Below are 24,158 nucleotides of genomic sequence, written 5' to 3' on the forward strand. Positions count from 1 at the left end.
AAGCTAAGGAAGGAGGATTGCAAATTTGAGGTTTGAGGCTAGTTTGGGCAACTTTAAGAAAGAAAAGAGAAGAGGAGAAAGAGAAAAAATCGGCAAATGGATTTATATCAAACTAAAAGGTTTTTGTGTAGGAAACAACAGAGTGAAGAGACAATCTACAGAATAGGAGAAAATACCTGCCAACGATTCATCAAATAAAAGGATTTATATTTAGAGTATATAAGGAACCAACCAACCAATCAACCAACAAAATACAAAACACTTGACAGCAAAACCCAAATATTTCTCCTAAACCATGGGCAAATGACCTGAATTGATACTTCTCTGAAGAACATATAAAAACGGCTCAAATTAAAATCATAAGCAGATAGCTCACCCCTTTTAGAATGGGCATTATCAAAAAAGACAAAAAAATGAATGCAGGCAAAGATGGGGAAAGAAACCCTAATACACCAACGGCTAGGATGCAAATTATCACAGCTACTGCAGAAAATGGAATTTCCTCAAAAGCTAGAAACGGAACCACCACATGCAGCTAGACATGGTGGTACAAGACTGTAGTCCCAGCTACACAGGAGGCTAAGGCAGGAAGATTTGCCCACAAGTTTAAGACCAACCTGGGCAACACAGCATGACTCAAAAACAAAAAAATGAAAAAACCAGCTACCAGTGCTCCAAGAATTGCACCACCAGGTATACTGCAAAAGAGAATGAAAATCCGTATTTAGACAGACACTTGTACTCATAGGTTTACTGCAGCTCTATTCTCAGTAGCCATCACAAGACACTAACCTAGGTGTCTACTCATGCATGAGTGAACAAAGAAAATGTAATGCACACAAATACAAATGCACACACACAGAAGAGTATCAGTCAATTATAAGAAAGTGAGACTTTTATCATTTGCAGCAACATGGGTAGAACTTGAAGACTTTATGGTAATACAGAAGGACAAATAAAACATGTTTTCATTTATTTATTTATGTTTTTTGTCTTTTTCCTTTTTATCGGTACCGGGGATCGAACTCACGACTACCTGCTTGCAAGGCAGGCGCTTATGCCGCTGAGCTAAATCCCCAGCCCCTATGTTTTCATTTATATACAGAAAGTAAAACAGAACAGCGGCTGAGTCCAGGAATGGATGAGGAAAGGAAAGAATGAAAGACTTCATCAATGACACAGGGTTAGGGGCAGAAAGACTGCAGGCATGGCAGTGGTGAACTTGTGGTACGCAAGCCAGGTAACCATGTGGTTTCCTCTAATTCGAAACCTCAGTGTTCAGGTTTAGTTGCAGGGATGGTATTTTATGGTAAGTAAGTGGGCTTGGTGTTGCAGTTTGGGCACTCAGGTCTCTGAAAGGTTTGCCCCTCGTGGACTCAATAGCTTGGTTGATAACAGCTAATTAGCTTTGTCAAACTAGCTGGTAGAGAGGACTTTGTCCTCAATGTGAAGAAGGGATAAGTATCTGATGTCACAGGCCGGTTACCCCATCTGATAATTACACATGGTACACCTTTGTTGAAATGTCACATTGTATTCTACAAGCATATATAATTAGCATGTATCAATTAAAATTAAAAGTATTTCTTAGAAAAATGGATTTCCCTTAAAAGGGACTTCTTGCTGGGCATGGTGGCACATGCCTATAATTCTAGCACAAGGGAGACTGAGGGAGTAGGATTGCCTTGAGTTCAAGACCAGACTAGACTACATAGTGAGTTCAAGGCCATTCTAAACTATAAAGTGAGACTGTGTATAGAAAAAGAAAGAAAGAAACAAAAAAAGGACTTGCTGTCATTTCCCTAGTATACCACTGAATAAAAATATTCATTCGAATATCCTAATTAAATCAGGCAGACATTATTAACACCCCATGATAACCAAAGCGTCCACACTACAGCTTCATCCGTTTCACCAGCCTAGTTCATTCTTACATAAACTGTGGGAAATGTGGAGCCCCGCCAACAAGTACAAGAGCCAATCATCATGCCTACACAAACAGACTACCTGTAGGTAAGAGCCAAATCTTGGCCAATGTTGCCATCTTATCCCAATACACTCACAGCTTACTAGTCAGAAAAATAAGGACTAAAAAGCAATGAACTGTTGTATTTTTCAGTAAAAATAAAAAATCTGGAATGTATGTTAAGGTATGTCCCTGTGGCATGTCACTGAGGATGTGAGTTACTCAGAAAAAACCAATGGTTTAAATTTATGAAACAGAGATAGGCAGTAGTAAAGCAGAGAGAAATCCAGATTTTCAAAAGAAAAAGAAGGGGATGAACAGCAGAAATAAGATGTAAAGCCGAGAGAGCAGGGGATGTCAGGGTGTCAGGTCCTTCCTTGTCAGCCATGAGTCCGTCTTAGGACTCTGCGCTTTTTTCTTCCCACAGAAATTGGCCTTCTCGTTCTCTGACTGACCCCTAGGAATCCATGAAACAGGAAACTTCATAGTGAAATGTACTTCCCAACATCTCTACATGAGTGTCAATTCAATAAACACGAAGCATGAATGTATGATAAGGGTTCAGCAATGATCCCTACTACCACAAATCTAACACTATCGTAAGGAAGATGGGCAACAGACAAAGCAGATTACATAGTGTATTACACAATGACAAGCAGTACAGAGAGGGCAGGGCAAGAAAAGGAGGGAAGAAAAGAATGGGAAGGTTTGCAATTTTAAATAAAAGCAATTAATAATAAGTATGAAAATGAAATAAATAGGAACACCTACAGATAATAACAAAGTAAAACACTTCTCATGTGTTAAGAGTACACAGGTCTAAGAGCTGATTCCTGTTCACCTTGCTACAGGAGAGAAGTACTGGAGTCTTGGCACCTCTAGGACTCTCTGGAAGGCTATCACCTTCTGCAGGGTCCTGTCGGCCGCTGTAATACAGTGCAGGCTGGAAGTCTTCTGTATCCACTAGGAACAGGGAATAATCTTGGCCTGCAGCTACACTCCAGACTCCATGCTCATTGCTTACCTGAAATGACAGAAAGACACTGTCTAAGGCAGAGGGTTCAGAGAGAACTGGAGATTCACAGGAAATGAAAGTCAGGTTACTTAAGCATGGTGCAAAGTCAGTCTGTCCTACCTCAGAGGCAAAGCTCAAGGCATTGCCCAATTAACACGGAATAAGAAATCTCATATTCATCTTTTAAATTTAGAATTGGATTGTTGCTATAGAATCTGAAAAAATTGGAATTTAAAAAGGAGAAGGCATAGCTCTAACTTTTTCAATATGATTTTTGGAACTCCTTATGAAAGCCTATATTGCAATCCAGAGCCACAAATGCCTACTCTAAAATTGACAGAATGCACCTCTGGCCATTCATATTTGGCAGTGTGCCAAACAAAAAAAAATTTCTGCTAAGGTTAAATCCCATTCTCACCAACTAAACCCTTCAGTGATAAATTTCAGTTTCTTACTTGAACCTCAGCACCCTGCTGGGGGACTGAGCCCGTCCCCAGGAAGCTATCTGCATGGACCCAGACCAGCAGTTCTCAAAGAGCAGTCTGTGCAACAGCAGTAGAAACAGCCTGAAAACATCTTAGAAAAAGCACTTTCTGGCCTCAAATTAATGAGGGTAGGATCTAGTATTCATTTTTTTTAATAAGCCTTCCACGTGACTCTTGACATATGAAAAAGCTTGCTTTCAAATAATGATCTTCAAACCTTATTTTGCTGACCAGTAAGCTGTGACTGTATTAGCATAAGATCATTATTGCCAACGGCATATACAGGCTTCCACTTAGTGATTCAGGAGCAATTACAGAAAAGCAGGTGCCAGGGCTCTTACCTATTCCCAAACCTGCAACTAGGGGAGGTTAACATTTATGTTTTACGTACAGGAGTCCTTAGAAGATTTCGCTTGAGGAAAGTGTACTGCTGCAAAAGTATTGCCTCCGACCTCCAGACCCAGCCTCCACCTTGATTCCTATCTGGGATTAGACTCTGTGTGTATACAGAGTGCAGGCTGCCTGTGGAGTGGAGGTGCGTATGCATCCGTCTCCATGACATTTAGCTCGCTTCTTCTAAAACAACAGTGTTTTCTCTAAGTCAAACCATCCAATTGATTTCCAGTTCATTTTGCAAGGAGGAATTAAAAATGTTAAGTCATTTTGTAGTCTCTAGTCAAAATGAATTCAAATTTCACTGTTTACTCAAAATGAATTTTTAAAAAATCAATTATCCTTCCACTCCCCACAAAAGAATCACAATGGTTTCTATTTACCATTAAAGAGTTGTAAAGCTAAAGTCCCATAACAAATTCTATTCCCTCTTCTCCAACTATAAAATCTTAAATAAATGTCTGATTTCCAGAACTTTTCTCAGCTTAAGTAAGTGCTCCTTCTATTTTATTCACATGCAGTAAAGAAAAATCAAGTTACAATGATTTGCTGTATCTTTGTAATAAAATTAACGGATAGATGGTTTACTACTGCAACGCTACATATTGAAAATATTTAAAATTGAAATTAGAAGGAATAATTGTTCTCTAATGTTATGTTTAAAGTTTTTTTTTTCTCCTCAGTCAAATTAAGTTCATTGATGGGCTAGGATTTAGCTCAGCAGCATAAGTACCTGCCTTGCAAGCACAAGGTCATGAGTTCAATCCCCAATACAAAAAAAAAAAAAGTAAAAGAAATAAAGTTCACTGAAAGGAAAAACATGTAAGAGTCTTAGACAGTAATGGATTTAAACACTGCACAGTGGCTACACACAGTATTGGTCACTCGCCAGTGGCAGTTTACATCTGAATTATGCTCCTAAAGTCAAGGTGACCGTGCTCCTGCAGTCTGTGTTACGCCCAGCTGCGGGTGAGGGCAGCGCTAGGCTCCAGGCTACCATGAGCACCAGGCTACCATGCAGTCTGCTCACCTGGGCCAGCAGCCGCCTCCACCCAGAAAATCACAGCCCCTAAAAGAACAGATACTACTGACAAGAACTTGGCATTTCTTTGGGCACTAAAGCAGAAAAGAAAGGTTGAGAACACTGTTGCAGAATTACACAGAATTACGAGAGATCAGACATTGTGACTCTCTTAATAGCATCACATAAACCAGAGCCAGTTCACACAACAGTGAAAAACGTTTGTCCACACTTTTGGCTTCACTATAGAAAATGAAAAGGCTATGAAGTATCTTAGTGCCACCCATGTTTTAAATCTCATAGGGACACAGTGCACATCACAGTGCTACGAAAAGTCAACTTTAAGAGTACACAGTGTTTGGCATATACAGGTCAGAAAACAGCACAGCTTAAGAAACATTTGCTTTAAAGAAATCTATTTTGTAAGATAATACTAACATTAACTAAACAAATACAGTCAAGAAAGAAAAACTAATACTTCTTTCAAAACTACATTTACCTTAAAAAGTGCATTCATGTTTCAAAAATTTTTTAAAGAATATCAAAACAATTTCTAATTTTTGAAAACAAGAAAGAGAAACACAAAGTGTTATAGCTTAGAATTCAGAAACAAAAAGTTGCTATCAAGTTCACAAAAGTACCTTTGCGAGACGAGGAACAGTTGTTGGAAAATCAGAATGCCCAAGCTGACCAAAGGCATTGCTACCCCATGAGTAAACCTATTGGAAAACCACAGGAAGCAAGGTAAGAATTGTGAAACTGATCTTGCATGTAAACTCTGAATCTTTAAAATAATTCCAATAATTTACACATATTAGCCTTTCACTCTTTAAAATAAGATATTAAAATTCATTTTTAAAAAAGATCAAAGACAAGGGCAGATAGAAGACAGAATCCAGGAGTTAACAACAAAAATAAAGATTGTCAGCAACTTCTCAGCAGCAGACACTGTTCTTCCTGCTTTCTGTGTATTAGTATTTAATTCCTAAAAATTTTTAATATAAAGAAACTAGCCCACAGAGGTCAATTTATCTAAGTTCACAAATTTTTAAGAGGTAGAGCCATGATTTAATATCAAGACATATCTTACACTCCCTCTTAAGAATGAGAGCAATAATAAAACAGAATAATGGAGCTTTAAAAGGAACAGAAAGAAAGTACTAAAAATAAAGACAACTATTATAAATAAGTAAAGGCAGGCACAGTGGCACACATCTGTTATGCCAGCTCAGAGGAAGGCGGCCGCAGGACCATCACCGGTTCAAGTTCCTGCCTGGCAAAGTAGCAAGACCCTCCCTTAAACTGGGAACTGTGTTTCAAAAAGTTGGGGGAGGGACAGCTAGCGATGCAGCTCAATCTTAGCAGCCCCTGAACTCCATCCCTGGCGGAGGCTCTAACCTTGATTTCTTTCTCTGTAGGTAAGGAAACTGGAAATGACTAGAAAGCCTTTCAAATATGAAGTTCAGAGTCACTACAGGAGAAACACAAGTACTCAGGTACCACTACAAGTACTTCTAAGGCAAAAGAAAATGAGATTATAAGTATTGTGTTAAATGAAAACAGTTTTTGTTTATCGTGCTTGTAAAATTAGTTCATGAGCCAGGCTGGTGGCTATAAACCTAGCACTTGGGAGGCTGAGGCAGGAGGATCACCAGAGTCTGAGGCCAGCGTGGGCTACATAGTGAATTCAAGGCAGCCTAAACTACATACAGCAAGATTCTATCTCAAAAACAAAACTGATCTTTTTTCTTGTTACATGTCATTTTTTTTTCTTTTATGAAAGGAATATAAATATCCTTTGACAATTTAACATGTAGGTTGCAAATACCTTTTCCCAGTTTGTTACATAGTTTTCTTTTGTGAGGCTTTTTACTGTTTAGCATTGCTGAATTATTATAGAGCAAATATGTCTTTACTTTTTAATTTTTTTTTTTTGAGGCAGGGTCTTGCTATGCAGTTCAAGTTGGTCTTGAACTGACTAGTCCAGGCTGGCCTAAAACTCATAGCAATCCTCCTGCCTCAGCCTCCCAAGTTCTGGGATTACAGGTGTGTACCACCACACCTAGCTTTAATTTCTATGTTCGATGTCATGTCTTTTACAATGCCTAAGATTACTAAAAAAAAAAAAAAAACCAGCAAAATTTGTTCTTAAATATGTAAGGGTATATTTTTTAACTATGTAATCTATGTGGAAGAATATATAAAGTTTTCTTAAGTTTCTTCTGCATTTATGAATACTCGAATTCTCAAACTGGTAAGAATTCTCAAATATGAATTCTCAAACTGGTAAGACAAGTCTACTTTGTCCATATCTGAAATATACATATATACCGGGGCCTATAGGCATACTGCAGTTCACCTAACTGTCTAAAACCTTACTTTCCACATATTCTGGGGAAGGTGCTGGGATTGGCATAAGGGCCTTCTGTATGCCGCACATGTGCTCCAACACTGATCCCCTAGCCCTGGAGTATACTTCATAAAGGTAAATCATACTCTTACTCTTTGTTCTTTTCCAGAATTTATTGGGTATACCAATGCTTATTCTCCCACAATTTATGGATCATTTTACCAAGTTACATAGATATTATATTGGAATGTTTTGAAGACTATATTAAATTTATACTGATTTAATGACCAGGAGAAATGACATTTTTGCAACACTGACATTTTCTATTCAAAAGTATATTTTCCTTATTCTTGTTTTATTTTATGACCTTTCAGAAGTATTCCTGAGTTTGTGTCATGTGGGTTCTATATACTTCTAATCAAGATTATCCTATTTCCTTAATATTTTAATTACAAACAGTTTTATTTCCCCCTCTTCCAAGTATGTCTTTTGTTTTATCTTCTGCATTCACTACAGCCAGTAATTTTGTACATTTTATAGCTGACCACCTTCCTGATGTCTCATTTTTAGGTCATTTGGATAACTTATGACAAATTCTTTTTCTTTCCTAAAATGAATATTTATGCAGATTATTACTGTTATTTTTGATTAGTTTAGTACATAAAATAAAATCAACTATTTAAAGGGATTAGAATCCTTTATTTGCTTCTCTAAAAGATAAAAGAATTGGTGAAGAAACATTATCTGAATATATTTAAGAATAAAAGCCACATGCTTGCTTCGGCAGCACACTAAAAACTTGGAACGATACAGAGAAGATTAGCATGGCCTCTGTGCAGAGATGACAGCAGCTTGTGAAGTGTTCCATATTTAACAACAACAACAAAAAAGAATAAAAACCAGGTGTGGCAGTGCACACCTGCAGTCATAGCACTTTGGATTAGAAGCAGGAGGACTGGTTTGTTTTGAGTTTGAGGTCAGCCTGGACAACATAGCGAGACCCTGTAACAACAACAAAAACCACACACCATTTTTTAGAAAGGCTTAGGTATTAATGGGAATGGTTTTAAGTAATTTCTGAGAGTTACTTTTAGATCTCACAATTTCAAAGAAAAATGCTTTTTGTTTTTTCAGCGTCTTACTACAGATTTTTTCATCAAGGAATAAAAAATTTCATCAATACCCTGAAAATTTTGGGTTCCAATTCTAGGTGAGAAAAACATAACAGAAAGCTGCTTAGGCAGATCAATGTCAAATCAAGTTTTACTATCAGGCATGTAACTTTAGACTAAGTTACATTTTGCTCTTAGCCTACTTTATTTGTTTACCAAACAAAGTAATACCACATAAAACATTCCAAACCTCAAATGAGACGTACCCATTTTGCCTGACATAGCAGATATTCAACAAATGATAGTCCAATCTTTTTACTATACTACTTTCATGAAATCACAGCTTGACTCTTACCTGGGATTTTGCAGTAAGTGCCATAGAATGGTAACTACCCGCCTCCAAATGGATTACTTCTTTACCATCCAGACACTTGACACACAGTGGCTGAAGCCTTAAAGATGGAAGAAAAATAAAATGGATTTGGGAGTCTTAAAAGAAAAGCATACACGGACACAAAGAATTCTCAGCAGAAATCACGTGTTTTCTCAAATTACAGTGTTTTCAAGTAAAAAGAAAAAAAAAACTCACTAAAGTAAAAAAGTTACATGTTAAAACTGCTCCTAAATATTATCCAGTGTACCTCAGTTCAGGAACACTTTTGTTTGCAAACAATTCAGTTCACAAATGGAAGTGTATGGAAAAATTTTGCTTTTGTTTGCAAACTCTCCATCAGGTGACAACCACACAATCACAGTCATTTTTCCCATGCAAACACAAATGTGGTCATCTTCTTCAAAATTATGGAACAGATTAAATTCATGAACTGAGGTACCGCATTTTTTGGAGATTAAATTTAATTTTTGTCTACTTTCTTAGAAGATTTTAATTCAATTTTTGTATATCAATCACTAGCCGCCTAGTTCAGAATCTATTAAGAAACACAAAACTAAATTCATTACTATACAGTATATACTGGGGACACAACAAAATATAATAATGGAGAGTAAGAGCTAGGGTGTTCAGCTCAGCGGCACAAGTGCCTGCCTGGCAAGTATGAGGTCATGAGTTCAATCCCTGCTATCAAACAAAAACAAAAATAATAGAGAGTGAGATAACTTAAAAATGTTCATAGTTTCTTTCACCATCATGTATATTCGCTTACTGCTTTAGATGATAATGCCATTTACGAGACTTGAGGATTCACAAATACCTACTTTGTTAATGAGCTCCACTAATCAAAATGGCAATTTTCCTGAAATATACAGATGTAGTTAATGTTTCTGGTATAGTTATTTTGACAATGGCAGAGGGATGTCATTTGGGGAAAAATGCTATTGGCACTTATGGTTAACTTAAAAATGTCAGCCATTCAAGAGTGGCAGTATAACTCAGTGGCACAGCATTTGCCTTAAATGCTGGAGGTCCTGCATTTAAAAAAATCATTTGAATGTTCCAATGAAATGTCATCTTATTCTCAACCGTGCTTTCTGTATTTCAAAATGAGTATACCTCAAAGAAAACATGGATAAGTGCACCATGGATATTTAAACTCTTTGCTGTGCTGGGTGTGGTGGCACACACCTATAATCCCAACACTTGGGAGGCTGAGGCAGGAGGATCACTGTGAGTTTGAGGCCAGGCTGGGCTACAAAGTGAGTTCAATGCAAGCCTCAACTGTATAGTGAAACCTTGTCTCAAAAAAGACCAAAAAAAAAAAATTCCTTTTATTGTTCAAGACTAAAGTGACAGCTTTTCATCACAGGAAAGAGGAAGGAGGCATGAAGGGACCCACACGGGAGAGGTTATTTGCTTCAGGCAATGCTGATCGCTACCCACATCTGTACTTACCGAGGCAGAACATCACCATGGCCCAGCTGCCCGTCCTTTCCTCGCCCCCAGGTCCACACTTCTGTTCTCAGGGAGGGCAGTAGCGCATCTGCTTCCCCACTGTAGGTTGGGGTCAGAACCACTGTCCTCGTTTTCACCCGTGCAGCCTTTCTTAAGAGTCTTGGAGAAACTGAAAACAAACCAAGGTTGGGTGAAGGAGTGGGGAACTCAAGAAGACATACTTTTGATAAACTAAAAACTTTTCAAAGAAATACTCTAATATGGTATTTCGCAGTGTATTCTAAGGGCCTCTACTAAAACAGGGGGACTGAATAGTCAAATGAGTTTGGGAAAGGCTCCCTACTGCACTGTTCCTCCCATTACCCCTGGCGAAGACCCTCAAACATCAGCAGGCAGAAAAGTGCCTCAAGTCCTGTGATCAAAGCATTGCTTCAGTTTGTTTAACCAGCTCCACTACTAAACATTTGGCTAGGGAATCAACCGTTTTCGGCGTAACGTTAGTGACATTCTGTAAAACTTGCATCCTATAGTACATGCTGAACAAAATACTACACTAAGTTGACAAATACTTTTCTCATTTCAAATCATAGTTAAATGATAATCCTTCGGGAGCCAAGCTCCAAGTTTAAATATATAATGAAGAATTAAAATAAATGACTCATTTTAAATATAAAATTTTCAGTTTCTATGGTGGAGAAACCTTAGGAAAGGGAAGTATTAAAAAGCATATCAGACTGGAGCTGCAGCTCACTGCTAGTGTACTTGTTGAGCATAAGCAAGGCCTTGGGTTCAACTCCCAGTACTCCTCTCCCTGAAGCTTTTGCATTTTGCTTGTCTATTTCAAAGTGTTTTGTAAAGAAGTTGTGGGGTGAATCCTAGGTGATATTCCTACCTTTTGAAAGAATGCCGTCATCTTTTGTAGGATTCAAAATAATAGCACACAACACTATGTATCTTGTACACCAGTTTGTTAGCAGGATAAAGTCTGATGAAAATTTTCAGTGTCACTAAGTATGACACAGTCACTCATTAACTTAGTCATTAACTTGTAGGCCACATGATGGTGATCATCACTGCATGAGATCATAAGCATACAAGACCCAAAGAACCCTATTTAAAGTTTCCTCAAGAAGGAATTACAGATAATTTCTAATGAGACTATACAAAAAGTTTCTAAATATACTTTAGGTTACTAAGTAAAATTTAACCTCAGGATAAAGGCCACAGGAGGGATTACATATTTCATATGGCCTAGTGACACAACAAAATCAATACTCCACATCTGTGGTTCAAAGAGATCTCAAACTGTAGTTAAAATGTAAAGGGCATGTACGAATAAGGAAAATTTAGCTTATGCTAAATCTCCTTCAGATTTCTTCATAGAACCCAGATCCTGGTCAGACCACATGCTTCTCGAAGGTGAGTATGCAGGCTGATCACTGGGGCATCCTGTTGTGTATGTGTCGGTCACTTGCCCAGGGAGGAGTCTGAGAGTCTGTGTTTTCCCCAAAACCCTGGATTATGCCGATGCTACTGGTTGCCGGGGGGACTACTGATTCAGAAATGCAGAACCACGATCAACAATTTAGTCAGCCATAATACTCTAAATTGTTGCAACACTGCTAGTAGTTTAAGAAAATAATGTTTTCTCTTATTGAAGCTTAAATATTTCCTCTTCTTTCAGGCCAAGTACAGTAATTCCTTACTTCTTTACTGTTCACATCTGTAATCTCATCAATTTTGAGTAGAGGTCTCAATTAGGAAATAAGAAGGTTACTGTTATAATCCATCGTAATACAATTAATAAGGTTATAAGCAGAAGCAGACATCAAGAAAAAGTTTTATTCTGCAGTTATTTCTAAAGCAAATCAGTGACTTTCTTCTTAAACCATTTTAGTAAACTACCATTAAATAAATTTTGATGTTTGAACGTCAGCTTTAATACTTAGGAACTCTCATTTCCTGTGATGTAGCACGTGATGTAGGGAGTCTCAGGGGTTACCAGGAACCAGCTCATCAAAGCTGTTATTTTCTTACCTTGAGACAACAATCCAGGGAGAGAGAGTCTCCGACTGCCTCCTTCTGACTCTTCCTCTCTGATATCCACAAGACTTGAACTTTTCTTTCCTTGCATTGATTCCTGTTTAACTTGTTCTTCTCTGCTGTCTTTTAGGCCTTCTGGGCCTATGCGACTACCGCTTGTGTGAGCACCAGTCTCACAAGGAGCTGTACTGTAAAAGTTCATCACTTTCCTAAGAGACAAGGCCCCCGCTTCACAGGTAGCAGCCACTCTCACGCCAACAGCAGATGCACAGGAGATCACCAGGCTGTTGAGGGCTGAGGTGCTGGTGGGGGGTGGACTGTGGGGGTTAGGAGCTGCTGATTCTACAAGAAGCTAAAATATACACACAGGAAAAGAATGTAAAAACAGAATTTGTATACAAGTAATCAATAAAAAGAGTTTAACCTTCACTATTTGGACATGGAAATCAAAAATGAGACGAGTCTTTCATCTTCAACTCCAAGGTATCTCCTTACCTAATATATGGAAATAGCACTTGAAGTAGAGTTCCTTAGCAAAGTCACTTCTTTTTGTCTCATGTTCCATGGCATTTAAAGATAAGTTCCAGCTTCTAATTTTTTTTTTTTTTTTTTGGTTGGAGCCAGGAATCAAACTCATGACCTCATGCTTGCCAGGCAGGTGCCATGCTGCTGGGCTATGCCCTGGGACCCTTCTCTTATAAACTTAAAGACAATAAAAATTAAATAAAAGAAAGAAAGAAAAACAGTGTGGTGGCACACACCTATTATACCAGCACATGGGAGGCTGAGGCAGGAGGATTGTTGCTAGGCTAGGCTAGCTAGTAAGTCTAAGGGCAGCCTGACAGCCTGAACTATACAGCAAGAATGTCTCAAAAAAAAAAAAAAACTAAATAAATAAAACAAATATAAACAAAATTAAGGACAAGAAGAGCAAAGTGTGGAGCAAAGTTATGAAAAATGGTGGTTTTTCTGGGCATAGGTGGTGCATACTTGTAATCCCAGCATTTGGGATGCTGAGGCGGGAGGGCTGCCATGAGTCCAAGGTCAGTCTGGCCTACATAGTGAGTTGAAGGCCAGCCTGAGCTACACAACAACATTCTGTCTCAAACAAATTTAAAAATAAAAAAAAAGAAAAACACTGACTTTAACACAAGATATACTGTGCCAGTATGGGTACAATATTTACAAAAATCCAAGCTTTACTACTGATCGTTTTCAAGAGAATTCAAATTGGTAGCCACTAAGAAATGGCAGGGGGGGAAAAAGAACTTAAGAAAAGGGGCTTTTTAAAAAAAATTTTTAATTTTGTAAATAAGGAGGTGAAGGGAGAGGAGGGGAATGGGAAAAAAAAGAGGAATCAAGATATCTCATGTAAGGTACAAATTCTCTATTATAAATGTGATCATTATGCATATCTGAATTGTACCTATAAACTTAATTTTAAAAATCCCAAAAAGAGGGCTGGGGATTTAGTTCAGTGGCATAAGCACCTGCCTTGCAAGCACGTGGTTGTGAGTTCAATCCCCAGTACAAAAAAAAAAAAAAAAAAAAATCCGAAAAAGAAAAGGGGCGGGGATCTTCCTAAAATATTTTATAAACAGAAATTTAGACACAGGATAGGCTGAAAAATAAGCTAACTTCTGATTCATGGTTTCTCAAATTTTGTTAAGTTTAAGTCTCTTTACTGTATTACTGAGTTATTCTCCACGATCCAGAAGCCAGACAAGTTGAAAAATTACCTTTACTCTCATTATCAGAGAGGGAAAATGTGATAGGTTAATAATTAAACATCTGGAACCAAAGGTGTATTAGAAAGTCAAACCAAAATTTTCTACTCAGTGAAAAGTAGTATGAAATTTAAGCTGACAAGAAGTGTATATTTTAAAAAGCCATTAAATGTACCTAATAAATAACAAAAAGCTTTTGTCATGTAAGAATACATATAATGAAAAATTTGCATTTTATTCTACCCCAAAATTCTAAAGGGTCTTTACATATATTCCTTATTTGTTCTGAATTAAAAACCAAACCAGGGTTGGGGGCTATAGGCAGGGTTAGAGCATGTATTTAACCCAAGGCCCTAGATTCACCCAAAAACAAGCAAGCAGGCAAGCAAACAAACCAATATTCTTTTAAAACATTAGCTTCTGATTTCCTCCCTCCTTTCTTCCTTGTTTTTCCTCTGGCACTGGGAATGACACTAAGGGGCACTCTACCACCTACCTATATTCCCTGCCATTTTTATTTTGAGACAGGGTTTCACAAAACTGTCCAGGTTGGTCTTGAACTGGCAATCTTCTGCCTCGGCCTCTGAGTAGTTGAGATTATACAGGTGTACCACCTGGCCCAGCTAGATTTTCTTAAAGGAAACATTTCTTGGTGCCTTAGGGTTAGTGTCTAACGTATAGAAGGTATTCAATACATTTTTTGAATTAAATTATAAATTCAGAAGAGCCATTTCTGTGCAAATTAGTACAGTAAACAAAACAAAACCACATAAAACTAAAGATAAATACAATGTCCATTTTTTGGTGACAGAGTTTTCATAACTTATTCAGAGCTTACATATCACTATTTCATCTCTTTGCTTATGAAGGCTCATAAGGCTATAATTGTTTTTGAGGTAATTACTTTAAGGGGTTCTTACCATTAGGTTATAAAATTTCACATTATATAAACCTCAAACTATTCTTTTGGGTGTTCTTATTTAACTATATTTAATACAGCGTATAAATAAATAAATAAATAAACACCAAACAAAAAAGACATGACCAGCAGTTTGATTAGACATAATTGAGGCTAGAGAGAACTTATCCTAAGCCTCATAAAGCCCTCATGAGTTGGCTATGTGATTAAAGTGCTATTTATAAAGACTGAATTAAATTTAACAGAAACATACACTGCCAAACCTTTAAATGTTTAACAAAACAAGCCCAAAGAAAAAAGCAGGTTCAATAATAGTAATTTAACAATCCAATATACTATATATAGCAAACTTTCAACTTTCAATTTAATAAATTAGAAGAATGACCTTTTGACATACTTTTTTTTACAAGGATGTATAATCTCAGAACCTTCAACATACACTCTCATTAAAGTATTATTTCTGTCTTATTTAGATTTTTGTATTATCTTTTTTGCAGTGCTGGATTAAACCCAGGACCTTATATCCACAAGGCATAATCAACTTATTCTTAATTAAAAATCAAATATTAATGAGGTTCAGTAAATAAACTGTGAAATGAAGACAATCTCTAAAAATACCTTTATGTTCTCACTCTGATAGAGTAAACAGAATAAAGAACCAAGAGCTACATGGTTTCAAAAGTCTGAAAAAATACCAAGGAGCTCTTCTGTCTTGATTAGTCATGTTTCTGCTTAGTTTTTTTTTTTTACTGTTTTGGTTAAAACAAAACCAAAAGGTGTGCTAGGAGGGAAAAGCAGAAATTATTCTTCAGGAATGATTAAGTGAATCTGTTTTACTGCCTGCTACTGGTAAACAGCCTCTGTCTATTCTGCCACAAGTTTTTGAAAGGAGAGCAGTGCAGAGCTGGGGACCCAACACTGCGGCAGAGCACTTCCCTAACATACACAAGCCCAGGGTTTGAGCCCCAGCATGAAAAGAATTTTAAAAGGAGACAGAAAGTAGTTTTAAAAACAGAGAGAATATTAACTGTTCTCTCAAATAAGTCCAGTGTGGACTACAGGTATAACTAGAAAAAAAAAATCAAACACTACATAATTTCAACATTTCTTAACACACGCTTATAATGGAATGATCTGCTACCCACTATTCCCTGATGAAGAGAGGGCTTTTCCAGAACACTGAAGATGGCCAAAATAAAAGTCAGAAGAATCTTTGTAAATATTCCATATGGTTTTATTAGGCTTAGTTACGAGCCCAGCAAAATTTAGTAACTGAGCCATGGAGTAAAACGCTAGCAAGAAAAAGAGATTTTGCAACTTTTAAAAGAAGTCTAGCATGATATATTTCAATACTGTATAGGCCAGAACTTGAACACAAATTTTGAATTATGGCTTTTTTCTTCATCTAGGCTTGACTCATAAAACAGTATAGTAAAACCTAGAAAACAAAAAATGCTACCAAGCTGTAAGCATTTCAGAGTTTTTAAAAGAAAACTCATGCACTTCAACTCCAGAAATACTTTTCCTTACATTATCAAATGGAGCAGATACCTGTGATGGCACTGGCTTTTCACAGCTCTCAGAGTCCTCCCCGGCTGAGTGATCAGACAGTTTCCCTGCATGCTCACTGACTGCCTGGGTGTGTGGGTGTGACAGTGTGTCTCTTCCAGAAGCAGTGTTGGTGGTTGCCAAGATGTTTTGCTGGGAGGAAATGGCATCAACATTTGTGGTCTGAGCATGTCCCACATGGGCGTCAGAGGCAGTGGGCAGGCTGGCCTCCACAAGAGTGTTTTCAAATACTTCTCCCTGGCTGTCAAGGGTCTCTGTGAAGGGGCTGATGACATTGCTGGCATGGCTTTCTCCCTGGGACTCTGCCAGTGCCACCCCTAAGGGGCAACAGTGGCTGTCTGATATAATCACATGGTCTTCTTTGTCTGTCATAGTAATGAGGAGTTGGCTGCACTGGTTGCATCTTTCGGGGACTGGCTTCAGATCCTGGGAAGGAAGGCACTGCACAAGGGCCAGACTGTGGAAAGCACCACAGGCTACCTGTAGCACCACGCGGCCCGCAAGATGTTCCACCTTTTGTGGTTTTGTCACTGGGAAGGTGGTGGTGATGAGACCCAGCTGACATCCAGTACCCCACGCCCAAATCTCTCTGCTTAGTGATAATGCCAGAGTGTGCTCCTCACCACATGCCAATTGTAAAATCCTGACTGCTATCAAAGGGCTGGTCTCGGAATCAGAGATGCTGACAGGGTTTGGTTCTGGCACATGCTGCTGGTTGGCAACCGCACACTGGCCTGCAGAGTTCTCGCCCCACATGTACACAGCCCCACCTTCTGTCACTGCTCCACTGTGGAAGCTCCCAGTTGCCACTGTAACCACGTGATGCCCAACCAAGGCATTTTCTAGGATAGGGCTATCTGGACAAACTTCTGTAGCCTCAATTCTCCAGGGAAGGGTCCCAAAGCTGTACACTTCACCATCTGAAGGTTTAAAAAGAAAAGGAAAAGGAAAGAATTTGTGAATTAACCAGAAATTGTTATTAGTAAACTCTAGTCTCCTCTAGATTTAATAAAACAAAGTCAAAAAATGTTTTTCAAAAGCAACATATGGTTCATTTAACATTCTGTATTGTGGTCAGAATTTTAAATTGCAGGAGCATCACAAATACTTTTAAATCAAGGGTATTGCTCTTTCTGGTCTCACTGTAAACACTCCTACCACAGATCTACTACTAGTGGCTCACTGTATAGGCTACTAAAATTAGATTCCAACCACTCAAAGACAAAACAGTAGCCACTCATGGTGACACAACCCTGTAATCCCAGAACTCAAATTGGGGATGGGTGGCTGAGGCAAGAGGATTGCTGTGAGCTTGAGGCCAGCCTCGGCTACACTGAGTTCAAGGAGAGCCTAAACTACATAGTGAGACCCTGTCTCAAACACAAACAATAAACAAAATCAAAAACAATGTATTTGTAACCGCCTACCAACTCTTCCTTCCAATTGGCTATTTCACCCGCAACAGCAGAACTGCCAAAAAACAAAACAAAACAAAATAAAACAAAAAAGATATTTAGATTCCACCACCTTTTTGCACCTCACTACATTATAAGCTACTAGTCAAATTTAACAGAGACAGGGGCTGGGGATTTAGCTCAGCGGCATAAGTGCCTGCCTTGTAAGCAGGCAGTCATGAGTTTGATCCCTGGTACTGATAAAAAGGAAAAAGACAAAAAAAAAAAAAAAAAATTTAACAGAGACAAGGAAGCTAGACAATTGCTAGGATTCGGTCAGCATCCTTGACAAGCCTAGCCACATGAACAAGCTTCAGCTACTCAGGCAAGGTGAGCTCTGTCAACTCTGAGACAATACCAGGGCACTGCTAAAACAGGAAAAGAACAGGCTATTGAAATATATTTTGGAGTTTTCCCTCAGTTGTCCTACTTTTCAGATTTAATTCCAGATTTAAAAGGTGTGTTTATAAAGGGTTTCTGAATAGCTTACTAAAGACACACTTAACATCTTATTGAAAACAGCAACAGAATTCTATTTGAGAAATCTATCTATGTTTTTTTTTTTGGAGACAGGGTCTCATTATGCAGTGCAGGTTGGCCTCAAACTCATGGGATCCTCTTGCCTCAGCCTCCCAAATGCTGAGATTACAGATGTGCACCACTATACTTGGTGAACTATATATTTTGAAGAGTAGGGCAAATAGTAAATATAGTTCACATTTTTAAAGTAAAGCTCTCCCCAAAGGCTTGAATAATACAATAACATGTATTATTGTAATAGAAGTGATATAATAATGATGGATTTAAAAATCATGTTTATCCCATAAAACCTCCAGAGCCAGATTGAGTTTGTCTTCCCTTAGTTCCTAGAAGGAAAATATCAAAGCACTACTTAATATTTAGTAAATGTTCATAGAGCAGAAATTTATAAATTAGTAATGACAACCCCAGCCCAAATCAAATTTGCCAACCTAAGTGTGGTGATGGATCCTAGTAATCCCAGTACATGGGAAGCTAGGCAAGAGGCTCACAAACTGGGCTACACAGTTAGTTCAAAGGCTGTCTGGACTACAAAGCAAGACCTTGTCTTAATAGACAGACAGACCAATAAATAAGACATTTTCCAGGACTGAGTTGATAAACTGATTAGTCACCAGATTAAAAGCAACTCTCCATATAAATTATAGCATGTTACTATTTTAGATACACAGGTTTTTATATATTCTTGTAAACTTCTGAGCACTACCTAAAGAAAAGCTGCCCTTAGTGTAGCCAAATAACTTGAAAAGGAGGCTCTGAAATCGAACTGAGTTATGGTCCTGACTGACACTCTAATAGCTCCATGGAAAATTATTTAATCTCTCCAACCTTCAATTTCTTCATCTGTGCATAATAATAGGAGCTACACCTCATAACGTAAGCAGTTAGTGACATAACATGGGAAATGTTTAGCGTTAGTGCTGGCACACATCAGCTTATTATTAGCACATTATTCTGATATATTTAATGAATTAAAGAAAACTATATAGCAAACGAGTCTATAAATAGGAAATCCTTTTAAAAAATAAGCTGTAGCATTTAATAGCTCCCTTATCTGACCTTGCACACTGGGCATTTATTAGCATTTCAGTTAGTATTCGTTGTGTCCCTTTTCAATACCTTCAGTCAGAAGAACTCCATGCTTCATTCCAAGGGCTGCTTGAACAACAGTCTTTCCTCCCCAGCCCGGCAACCTCTCTGGTGTTATGGAAAAGGATCCTGCCTGCCAGATATGGACCAGGCCTCTTTCTTTGGATCCTTCTGCCTCTGTTGAGCTATAAATATTAAAAACAGAACAACAACAAAAAGATTTAATTCTTCCAATAAGTCAGAGCTGTAACTTTTGTCTTTAGTATTTTTCATTAGGTTGTACCTTTAGAAACAGAAATGTGACTGGATCAGATAGCTTAATCAGCACTCATCATATGCTCTGATCAAGCCACAGGAGCTAAGGTGAAATATTTATATATAAGCCTGCAAAGTAATCTAAATCAACAAACTACTTCTCTCTAAGCAGTAAATAAAGCCTGGGCTATTTTTGAAAGTTTTATAATTTGGCAGCATAAAATTTCAAGATAACAATGTCTCTCATTATTAACACCTTTTTGAAATACTAAAATTATAACATACCTCAAGTTGAAGTTTTTATTTTAAAATTTTAGTTCTTAAATGATAAAGGGTATTGGAAGAGAAAAATTTGAGCAATAGAATTCTTTTACTTTACACTGAGTTTAAATTTAAAATCACAATTTAATTGTGGGTTACAGTGCATATTTCAATACATTTATATAATGTGTAATCACCAGATGAACAAATCTGGATGAATAACATGTTATCACGTGAAATATTTACTATTTGATTGTATTGGGAATATTTAAAATCTGACAAAAGATACTATATTGTCTTCCTAGTGCAAAAATCAATCAATAAATAAATAAGATCCAAAATGTACAGCAGATATTGTGAACATGAAAGGGAAAGAATCTGAACCACTACTTTCAAAATAAGATTATAAAATATATTAACTAGTATTAATTTCCTATTTTTTCTGAAAAATTCTGCATCGTTTTTATCCTTTTTGTGTGTTTTTAAAAGTAAAAAAAAAAATCTAACAAAAGCTATTTTAAAATTTAGACAATCAGTTTTCGTCACTCAGCTACCCCACTGCACTACAGATGTTCAGAAAGTGCCCCTCCTATCCACCTGCACCTTACACCTACCTGGCAGCATCTCTCTCTATGCTGCCCTCAGGCTCACTATTTCTTGCCTCTGTAACCACTACCATACCCTCCACTTCTAAAGACCAACACTTTAATTTTCATACATGTGAAAACTTATAAACACATTGTCTTTCTGTGTGTTTATTTCACTTAACAAAATGTCCCCTAATTCCATCCATGTTGCTACAAATGACAGGATTTCATTATTCTTTCTGGCTGAATGTACCCCACTGTGTATACATACATATTTTCTTACCCATTCATTCATCAATGGGCTCTTAAATTGACTCTATCATATGTAGGCTACTGTGAACACAGCTTCAATATTCCCTGAAATATCAGAAATGTTGGTGCACACCTGTGATCCCTGCACTTGGGAGGCTGAAGCAGGAGGATCACTGTGAAGTCAGGGCCAACCTGGACTACACAGTGAGTTCAAAGCCAACTTGAACTACATAGCAAGATCCTGTCTCAAACAAACAAACATAGTAGGAATGTAGTTATCTCTTCTATACACTGATGTCCTTTCCTTTGGCCATCTACCCCATAGTGAGATTGCTGGATCATATATACCTCTTTTTCTAGAAACTTCTATACTATTTTCCATTACTTAGATTTAAGAATTAAGTTTGTAATCTGTATGAGTAAAATCCTTTGTGTTTTACTAATATTCTAGACAAAGAATCCCATCTGCCTGCTGGTTTTAGTTCAACTACAAACTAAACAGCTGATAATAATGATCATAACCTAAATTACTCTTCTTCTAAAAAAAAGGGCACATTAAACCACATGGTGGCAATCTCCTGTAATCCCAGCATTCTGGGAGGTTGAGGATAGAGGATAACAAGTTTGAAAACAGCCAGAATAACTTAAGTAACTTAGTGAGCCCTTGTCTCAAAATAAAACATCTAAAAAGGGCTGGGGATGTGACTCAATGTGAAGGCCTTAGTACCAAGGAAAACAAAGATTTTTGAGAAAAGAAAAGACAAAAAGACATTAAGATATTCTGACCAGGCATGGCAGCACATGCCTATAATCTTAGCTACTCAGGAAGCTGAGGGTAGATCAGAAGTTCAAGACCAGCCCACATGACTTAGGAAGATTTTATCTTAAAAAAAAAAACAAAATTAAAATGGCCAGGAATACAGCTCAGCACTATTCAGATTCAATCTCTAGATTGACAGACAGACAGACAGACAGACACACACACACACACACACACACACAGTATTCTGTTTCTTGTATGAAGTATGTACATGTTTATTTTTTTAACACAGATGCTAAAATTTTAATGAGGCACAGAAAGTATTTTTTGAATATTTAGCAATCTCTCTGCTTTTGCTAAGCAATGTTCTTTCTTTGGGAAGAGAGCATTTTGAGTGAGGGTTTCACTACGCAGTTTGGATTGGTACCCTCAAGCTTGCAGTGATGTCCCTGCTTCAGTCTCCCAAGTGCTGAGATTACAGGCATGTGCCACCATGCCTGGCTAAGCAATGTTCTCTTAAATTAGAAGTGTGTGTACCCATGGTTCTACAAAAGAAAAGCTATGAATTTAATCTTTGTTTTAAATATCTTCCATGACTAGTTTTTTGTTGTGTTTGTTGTTTTGTTTTGTGAAAAAGGGTCTTGCTCTATAGTTCAGGTTGGCCCTGAACTCACGGTATACCTTAGGTGTCCTTGAGCTTTAGTGACCATCTTGCCTCAACCTCCTGAGTGCTGAAATTATAAGTGTGCACCACCACACGTGGCTCATGACTAATTTTATAAGGATAGAAGATTATAATTAGTAAGCTTCCTTCTGAAAACCTGAAATTTGTGAAAGACGTCTATAAGAAATTTAAAATGATGAAATGAAGATATTCAGTACATTTATAAGAAACAAGTATCAAAGCTTAACAGTAATCAGCTTTAATATTTTTCTCTATCAACCACCTACAAATGTTACTGTGTGTTCCCATTTAATATCAACAAGAAAATTAAACTGAAGAAATATTATACTCATGTTGAACTATTTGCTGTGTTTCCCCAGATTGCCAGAGAAATGATTTTACCTTTTCTTCGAGTCCATCGGTCAGTAGGTACACCCCATCACCAACTTATTCCCTCTCTGCAAAAGGTATATCAAAACCTAAATGGGAAAACACAGGGTACGCATAAACAGCAGTGAAAGAATGCTTTTATCCTCTGAGCTTTGAGGGTAGGGAGGGGAAGTCAGCCCTCTAACAAGTGTACATTCACTGGGCAATAAATGTGCATTGAAACTATTCAAACTATTTCATATTCTGCCAGCTGAAGTCAAGTATCTAGACTGAACCTGCCCACTGAGTTTATAAAAATGCTTTTTAACCACCAAATGTAATGTTGAAGAAGAAAAGACTATCTACAATTAGGCTGTACTGTTCAAGGCAATAAATGTGTTTATTTTTATTACAAATAAGGCAGCTCAATCTGAAAATCATGAGTTAAATTTAAAAATTATGTTCACATTAACGGTATTTTAAAATGACTGCAAAATATATGAAGAATTAAATATTAGTTAAACAAGAAAACTGTCTTTTAAAAAAATCTCCTTAGGGGCCAGGGATGTAGCTTAGTTGTGCAGCACTTGTCTGGCAAGCCTGAGTTTGATTCCAGGTACCAAGAATAAAAATAAACAAATAAATAAATAAAGCCTCTTCAAAAGGCCCTTTAAAAAAACTTCCTTAGTAATGGCTCTGAGTCAACTAATTTTAATCTACATTTTCAGTAATGTACAAAAAATTACATCATTAAAACAAAGTTTTCTGTTTAGTGGAACTAGTATATTTTCTCCAAATCAATCTCAATCCAAGACTAGCAGACTAGCATGTCTTATAATCCACAGGCTTGCAAGAAGAGTTTGATTTTCAAAACAGCCCTTTTAAAATCTACCATTCCAAAATAAATTAAAATACAATAAAATAAAATTCACCATTTGAAGGAAAAGAACTCCATGACAATCATTGAACATCATGTCCAATCGGTTTAGAAATAGTGTTGAATAAACTAAAACAGAGAAAGAAGCAGAAGAAATGATCATTTCAACTCAGAACTTACATTTAAAAGGGTACTAGAACTCATGAAAGTAAAAGCAACAAAGTCTTATTTGTGTGGTCCATAAAAATATTAGGCCAAACTGGCACAGTGGTATAATTCTAGCACTCAGGAGGCCGAGGCTCGAGTATCACAAGGTTAAGGCCTTGCTAGACTGTATGTTGAGTCTGAGGCCCGTTTGGACTACACAGTGAGACCATGCCCCAAACAAAATGAAGCCAAATCTGCAAGAGGACATGGCATGGCCATTGTGAGCTAGAAATAGCCATACCAGCAGGAGTGACCTAGAGTCCATCTGTTTACTCCAGGTTGCCTGTGAATTCTTATTGCTTCCCATCTGCATATTAGGAGGAAATTGCTTTTTACCTAATGCTTATTTTAGAAATATTCTGAATAATTCAAAATGACAGGTACTATCTAGACC

General features: G+C 37.4%; 1 protein-coding gene and 1 pseudogene across 7 annotated transcripts in view; one reads left to right on the plus strand and one right to left on the minus strand.

The window, feature by feature from the left end:
* The window catches only part of Als2 (alsin Rho guanine nucleotide exchange factor ALS2), an 80,029-nt gene that overhangs the window by 44,480 nt on the left and 11,391 nt on the right, over positions 1 to 24,158 (minus strand). For 3 of the 7 annotated variants that reach the window (XM_063259558.1, XM_063259557.1, XM_063259556.1), the window contains exons 3-10: positions 22,714 to 22,790; positions 19,563 to 19,717; positions 16,411 to 17,369; positions 12,229 to 12,586; positions 10,192 to 10,360; positions 8,698 to 8,794; positions 5,522 to 5,599; positions 2,808 to 2,990 (exon numbers count right to left, since the gene is read on the minus strand). In XM_063259558.1, the coding sequence (XP_063115628.1) occupies positions 2,808 to 2,990; positions 5,522 to 5,599; positions 8,698 to 8,794; positions 10,192 to 10,360; positions 12,229 to 12,586; positions 16,411 to 17,369; positions 19,563 to 19,717; positions 22,714 to 22,730 (2,016 nt within the window). In that variant the 5' untranslated portion in view covers positions 22,731 to 22,790. Of the gene's footprint in view, positions 1 to 2,807; positions 2,991 to 5,521; positions 5,600 to 8,697; positions 8,795 to 10,191; positions 10,361 to 12,228; positions 12,587 to 16,410; positions 17,370 to 19,562; positions 19,718 to 22,713; positions 22,791 to 23,612; positions 23,687 to 24,158 lie in introns of all 7 variants that reach the window. The other 4 variants (XM_063259561.1, XM_063259560.1, XM_063259562.1 and 1 more) reach the window with 3 other exon arrangements.
* On the plus strand, positions 8,004 to 8,104 carry LOC111755083 (U6 spliceosomal RNA; annotated as a pseudogene).

Source organism: Cavia porcellus, unplaced genomic scaffold (assembly GCF_034190915.1).
Source record: "Cavia porcellus strain 051 isolate PalLab524CR breed Dunkin Hartley unplaced genomic scaffold, mCavPor4.1 scaffold_12, whole genome shotgun sequence".
NCBI lineage: Eukaryota > Metazoa > Chordata > Mammalia > Rodentia > Caviidae > Cavia > Cavia porcellus.